The 7,304-nt window shown below is 38.0% G+C and overlaps 1 protein-coding gene across 1 annotated transcript in view; it reads right to left on the minus strand.

Annotated features, from left to right (window-relative positions):
- Positions 1-6,323: 6,323 nt before the first annotated feature.
- The window catches only part of LOC106763638, a 1,831-nt gene continuing 850 nt past the window's right edge, over positions 6,324-7,304 (minus strand). The window contains exons 2-3 of the mRNA XM_022782215.1: positions 6,530-7,290; positions 6,324-6,416 (exon numbers count right to left, since the gene is read on the minus strand). Coding sequence (XP_022637936.1) covers positions 6,324-6,416; positions 6,530-7,290 — 854 coding nt within the window. The remainder of the gene's footprint in view (positions 6,417-6,529; positions 7,291-7,304) is intronic.

The raw sequence follows: 7,304 nt of genomic DNA on the forward strand, positions 1-7,304 counted from the left end.
TAAAAATATATTTAAAAAATTCAAAAAAATCACGAGCTGACACGTGTCACCCTTTTTAACGGTGTTAGTACGGAACTAACGACAGTGACCTAATTGTTTCAATTTTTAAAAAATAGGGGCCCAATAGAGAAAAAGAAGAAATGAGAGACCTAATTGAAAAAAGTCACCGAAAATAGGGACTATCAGAATCTTATATTTACAAATTTTACCATCCATGTTTACACTTTCGTGTACTTAGTTAAAAGTTAATCGTTGGTAGTTGATTAATAACGTGACAATTTCATTTATAACACCAAGGTAATTTAAACTAATGTTGACTATTATGCAAAATTTTGAATGAAGATAGTAAAATGTGTGAAAATAATAATAATATAAATAACAAAAGTGTTAAAATCAGGATAAGAGCTAATAAAAATGACAATATTGATACTATAGATATTAGGGTTAAATATGTTTTTAGTTCCTATATTATCAAGCGGTTTTGGTTGTAGTCCTCATATTATCAAGCGGTTTTGGTTTTAGTCTCTCTTTCAAAGTAAGGTACATTTTAGTTCTTCTCTTTAAGAAAACTTTGACTTTAGTCCTCCAAAACTAACACCGTTAAAAACCATCTGATGTGGCTAACGGTAGTCTGACACCATTTTTGTTTTCTTACATTGAGTTAGTTTCTCACATTTTCTCCCTCTCTCTCTCCCTTGTCTCTTCCTTCCATCTTCCACCCAACCTCCCCACCCTCTGCAAAAAGGTCATTGTCACGCCAACGTAGACGAACACAAAAACATTGGTGAACACACTAAAAAACTAGAGGACCCATCCTTTTTTCCTATCTTTCATTCACACATCAGGGCCTCCATCATAATCTCTCGAAGACTTGCATCTTGAACAAAAAATAGAAGGCATAATTGGTGGGAATAGCATTCAAACAATTTCCAACATCATTTGCATCCTCCATTTGCACATTTCCTCCAAGGACTCGACCACCATCAACAAGACGCTCAACTAGCCTTTGATTCCCTACATCCAACATTAGCCATCTATCACTCTAGTCGTCGTAGCCATCCTTCACCTACAATAGAAAACGAAAGCAACACAAAGCCACAAACACAGGGAGAAGACTACACCAATCAGAAAATAAGTTTTTCAACAATGAAACCCCCAACAATGAAACCCACAAGCCCAAAGCGGAGTCCCAATCGAATCACCTCTGGGATAACAGTGTGACAACTAGAGAGGAGGAGTAACGTTCAATAGCAGATTCCCAAATCTTTAACGTTCAAGAATCGCGGCGGGGAAAAATCAAGCTAAGGAAGGATCGTCGGACCACCTCCGATCGTCAAGCTGCCCCTTCTCCCTCTGTCCGCAACTGGTGGCAAATTGTCTCCCTCTACACCAACCAAATCGGTGCCAACATTATCATAATCTCTATCAGATTCACATTTCATATTTCAAATTCAGCATGAGAAAAAGCACAAATTTCTAAATCCTCACCCTATTGAACCAACGTTTTCTGCCTAATTTCATGCTCTCTTTTTTCCTGGTTGGAATCATTTTTACTCTAAATTCTCTCTCACCCATCTTGAAATTGAAAAAATTTACCAAAATTCACATTCTCTGAGAGTTAAAGATTTCGTCTTTGAACCACAATATTTGCCAATGATCATGTTGAACTTTGGTGATGAGGAGTTCGAGGAGCATGAGGAGGCGGAGGATCGCTTCAACAACGACGATCCACATGGAGATGACAAGGTTTGAAAAGGAGAAGGCACGAGCTGCTTCGTCTTCGGATTAGGGATTGGCGACGCACACGAGGGGCAGAAATTTTGATGGGCCTAGAGGATGTTGGCAGAGTACGAGGCGTTGTTACAAACACTAGCGGAGACCGACGGTGGAGGCAAAAGAGGAGCGTCGTCGGTGTCGAAGCCGGCGGTGGAAGCCTTGCGAACGGTGAAGATTGCATCGAAGAGTGAAACTATGGTGTGCGCTGTATGTTTTTGTTTTTTATTTATCCTGAGCTTATTAGTATTCTTTATTTCGTCGAAGAAGAGATGTTGTTTAGGACTTGGGAGAGGGAAAGAAAAGAAGAGTGTTGAGCAGAGCTTAAGGTAGTATCCATAAGTTTTTTTTGTCACTGTTCAGTTTACTTGGTGCCTTGAAGATGAAACTAACCCTTTCGTTTCATTTCTCGAGAAATTTGATTAGAATGGGTTTTGGGAGTATCTGATTTCATAATTGTCCTTTCTCTCTTAAGCTAGAATGAGAATCTTAATTTGGAATGAGGATGGCAGACCCCTAATGTGTTCTAAGTTGGGGACCAGAAAGAGGGTCTTGGGTGTAGGTGTTGCAGAGGACGACAAGGACGGTGTCAATCACTTTTTGCAGAGGGTGGGGAGGTTGGGTGGAAGATGGAAGGAAGAGAAGAGGAAGAGAGAGAGGGAGAAAAGTGAGAACCACTGATTGAGCGTAAGAAAAAAAAATGTGTCAGTCTACCGTTAGCCACATTAGCTGGTTTTTAAAGGTGTTAGTTTTGGAGGACTAAAATCAAAGTTTCCTTAAGAAGGAGGACTAAAATGTACCTTACTTTTAAAGATGGACTAAAACCAAAATTGCTTGATAATATAGGGACTAAAAACATATTTAACCCTAGATATTACATCTGAGTCAAAAACAAAGTATTGCAAATCTCAATATTGTATTAACTTTTCAAGCTTGTTTTGGAAGAAGAAAGTTAGAATGAATTAATTTTTTGATAGTGATAGAAATATAATCTTTTTCATGCTATTATTAAAAGGTGTATTAATGTTAGACATGAACTAAGGTGTTTTAATGTTAGGTTAAATGCATTCGTTGGTCCCTATTTTTGTTGCTTTTCTTCAATTAGGTCCCTGTTTTTTTCAAATAATCAATTTGGTCCCTAGATTTGAAAATTGAAAGCAATCAAGGACATTCCGTTAACTGTGGTGAACGGAGTTAAATATATTCCGTGCTGGCAACAGTACCTGTAATGGATGTAGACAGGTGTCAATGAAACACAACACATGGTGACTATTTTTTGTTATTAAGGATTAAAATAAAAAAAAAAAAACTTGTGGGTTAAGATTAACTTAGGGTAAAATGGGAAAGTACATTAACTTTAAGTTTATAAAAACATGTGCGTTAAAGGGTGTTCGTTCTTCTTCAAAGGGTGATGAGCTGAAGCTGATAAAGGGTGGTTCTTCGAAGGGTGGTGGTCCTTACATTTTGCGAAATCAAGGTTGGGTCTGGTGGGGATCAAGTCTATTGTCGTTGCAGCTTCGAAGAGGATGTCAAAGGAGTACTCTTGCTGTTCGTCGACTTGNAGAAGGAACGAGACCCCTATTTGCCATTGTGGACAGAGATCTGTGATGNGAACNGCGAACACTATGAAGAATCGAGGCAAGCATTTTTGGGGTTGCTCCAAGTATAAGGTATGTTGTATTCAAGCTATACGTTCCATATATGGTATCTTTTCTGAGATTAGGGCAACTTCTTGAAATGTGTTTGNAGAATNGAGGTGAAGATGGTGGTTGCAACTTCTTCAAATGGTGCCCAGATGTTGGAAGTGAGGACAATGGTCGTTATGTGAAGAGCNAAGGGAAGAAAGAAACTTTGGTCATCAGTGAAGAATTGGACAGTACTAGGAAAATCATTGTTAAGATACAGAAATCGGTCTTGTTTCTTGAAAAGTGTATGAAGGGGTTGATCTTCTTGGTTTTTTTTTTATGTGTCATAGTTATGATTTTAGTTTCAATGTTAGTGAGAATGGGATGATTCGTTGTAATGTGATATGTAAGAATGTAATCTGAATGATGTTGATGAGTTAATGAAATGAGAATGAGATGTTTTTTGTAATCTGAATCTATAATTTCTATTATGTTGTTGATCCTTAATGTTTACGCTTCAAAAGCTGATTACATACTTCTAACTCAACACCGTTATACAGTGCTAGCACCCTAATTGTTTAAGGTGAGGGAGACAGAACATTCTCATTAATCCACACACTCTCATTTACTGTTTCAGCTACATATTACACATCAAAATTCCTCACTTGTCTCAAATCCTAACTAAAAAATAACTTATGCTGTTCCACTAAGCTAAGGGTCACTAATAGGTTAATGAAATAGTCCTCAATTCTGGTTATGATTCTAAGAACATTTTGGTGAAACAGGTAATCAGCAATGGGAAATACAAAAGTGTGGAGCACCGTGTGATTGCTAGAACTGATGGTACTAGAATGTCCATAGCCTCATTCTACAACCCTGCTGGTGATGCTGTCATCTATCCTGCACCAGCGTTGCTGGAGACAAAAACGCAAGTGATAGACAAAGTATACCCAAAATTTGTGTTTGAGGATTACATGAGGCTCTACGCTACACTGAAGTTCCAACCAAAGGAACCAAGATTTGAAGCTATGAAAGGCGTGAACNCAATTTGGTCCCTAGATTTGAAAATTGAAAGCAATCAAGGACATTCCGTTAACTGTGGTGAACGGAGTTAAATATATTCCGTGCTGGCAACAGTACCTGTAATGGATGTAGACAGGTGTCAATGAAACACAACACATGGTGACTATTTTTTGTTATTAAGGATTAAAATAAAAAAAAAAAAACTTGTGGGTTAAGATTAACTTAGGGTAAAATGGGAAAGTACATTAACTTTAAGTTTATAAAAACATGTGCGTTAAAGGGTGTTCGTTCTTCTTCAAAGGGTGATGAGCTGAAGCTGATAAAGGGTGGTTCTTCGAAGGGTGGTGGTCCTTACATTTTGCGAAATCAAGGTTGGGTCTGGTGGGGATCAAGTCTATTGTCGTTGCAGCTTCGAAGAGGATGTCAAAGGAGTACTCTTGCTGTTCGTCGACTTGNAGAAGGAACGAGACCCCTATTTGCCATTGTGGACAGAGATCTGTGATGAGAACCGCGAACACTATGAAGAATCGAGGCAAGCATTTTTGGGGTTGCTCCAAGTATAAGGTATGTTGTATTCAAGCTATACGTTCCATATATGGTATCTTTTCTGAGATTAGGGCAACTTCTTGAAATGTGTTTGTAGAATAGAGGTGAAGATGGTGGTTGCAACTTCTTCAAATGGTGCCCAGATGTTGGAAGTGAGGACAATGGTCGTTATGTGAAGAGCAAAGGGAAGAAAGAAACTTTGGTCATCAGTGAAGAATTGGACAGTACTAGGAAAATCATTGTTAAGATACAGAAATCGGTCTTGTTTCTTGAAAAGTGTATGAAGGGGTTGATCTTCTTGGTTTGTTTTTTATGTGTCATAGTTATGATTTTAGTTTCAATGTTAGTGAGAATGGGATGATTCGTTGTAATGTGATATGTAAGAATGTAATCTGAATGATGTTGATGAGTTAATGAAATGAGAATGAGATGTTTTTTGTAATCTGAATCTATAATTTCTATTATGTTGTTGATCCTTAATGTTTACGCTTCAAAAGCTGATTACATACTTCTAACTCAACACCGTTATACAGTGCTAGCACCCTAATTGTTTAAGGTGAGGGAGACAGAACATTCTCATTAATCCACACACTCTCATTTACTGTTTCAGCTACATATTACACATCAAAATTCCTCACTTGTCTCAAATCCTAACTAAAAAATAACTTATGCTGTTCCACTAAGCTAAGGGTCACTAATAGGTTAATGAAATAGTCCTCAATTCTGGTTATGATTCTAAGAACATTTTGGTGAAACAGGTAATCAGCAATGGGAAATACAAAAGTGTGGAGCTGTCATCTACAACCCTACTGGTGATGCTGTCATCTATCCTGCACCAGCGTTGCTGGAGACAAAAACGCAAGTGATAGACAAAGTATACCCAAAATTTGTGTTTGAGGATTACATGAGGCTCTACGCTACACTGAAGTTCCAACCAAAGGAACCAAGATTTGAAGCTATGAAAGGCGTGAACTCAGTTTAGTTAGTTTTTGATCAGATATTTAAAAGCTTCAACGTTCAGCTCTTTGATATTTGTCATTTCCTTTTCCCATGTTTGGGGAGTGGTTGCTGTAGCTGCCTTCCACATCAACCTCTTGAGTTGTTTCCCTGGGAATTGTTTTCTGAAATTAGCGTATAGGTGTCTAACGCAAAATCTGTGATCAACTCTTGGAAGAATTTCTTGAAAAGCTTGCAATAGACCCTGTTATATCAATAACAAAGTAAAAAGATGTGTATCACAAAATAATTTAACACACATGAATGTACAAGAATTGTAACAGAGGTCTTTATTTTGGTACCTTTTGTTGATCTGACATCCATGTAAATGATGCACATATTGTCGTCCCACCAAGAACTTCAACCAGAAGTTCTATAAACCATTTCCAAGTTGCCTTGTTCTCCACTTCCACAATGGCATATGCAATAGGTAGCATTTGGTTGTTTGCGTCCCTTCCAACAACAGTCAACATTTCCCCACCATATTTACCTTTCAAAAAAGCACCGTCTAGCCCTATAATAGGCCTGCAAGACACAAAACTGTCCTTGCAGGCTTTTAGACAAACATAAAACCTCCTAAATATAGGTCCTTGCAGGGTTTCATTTGGTTCAACCTTAACCTGAACTNTGGATCCAGGATTACGAGTTAGGATCTCATTTGCATAATCAAAGATCCTTTTATATTGCTCTTTGAAAGACCCATCAACATGGTCNGAAGCAATGGCTTTAGCCCTATAAGCCATGGATTGAGATACACCTACATTCCACTTTCTATTTACCTTCTGAACAATGTCCACTCCCTTCACTCTGGGATTTTCTCTAACAGTTTTCTCCAATCTCTTACTCAGCCATTTTGAATTGAGTAATTTGACCTTCTGATCTCTGCTACAAGTGTGGTTGTCAACAATAGTCCTTAATTGCCATGTTTTTATTGAATCCATGTAACCACAATATGCCAACCAGGGACACTTTCCTTTAGATCCCATGCATTTAGCCCTAACCCTTTTCTTATCANTTTTTACGTATCTAATATTTCTACCATTTTGAATTGCATAGGTTTTTAGGGCATCCAACAAATCTTCCTTCTGAGCAAAATACGTCCCCAAATCCCACTTGTANTCAACCATTGATTTAGGCATAGTAAATGTCACAAACTTGCCATAACTCTCTTCATCATCTGCTGCATCACTTTCTGCTCCACTATCGAGGTCTTCAGATTCCCATTCTTCATCAGACAACCCTCTGTTATCATCACACTTTATGCCATCATCCACATCACTATCAGAAAACCCAGTGGCTGATTCTCCATCATATTCCACATCAATTTCTATATCACTAAAG

This window comes from Vigna radiata, chromosome 6 (assembly GCF_000741045.1).
Source record: "Vigna radiata var. radiata cultivar VC1973A chromosome 6, Vradiata_ver6, whole genome shotgun sequence".
In the NCBI taxonomy this organism is placed as follows: domain Eukaryota; kingdom Viridiplantae; phylum Streptophyta; class Magnoliopsida; order Fabales; family Fabaceae; genus Vigna; species Vigna radiata.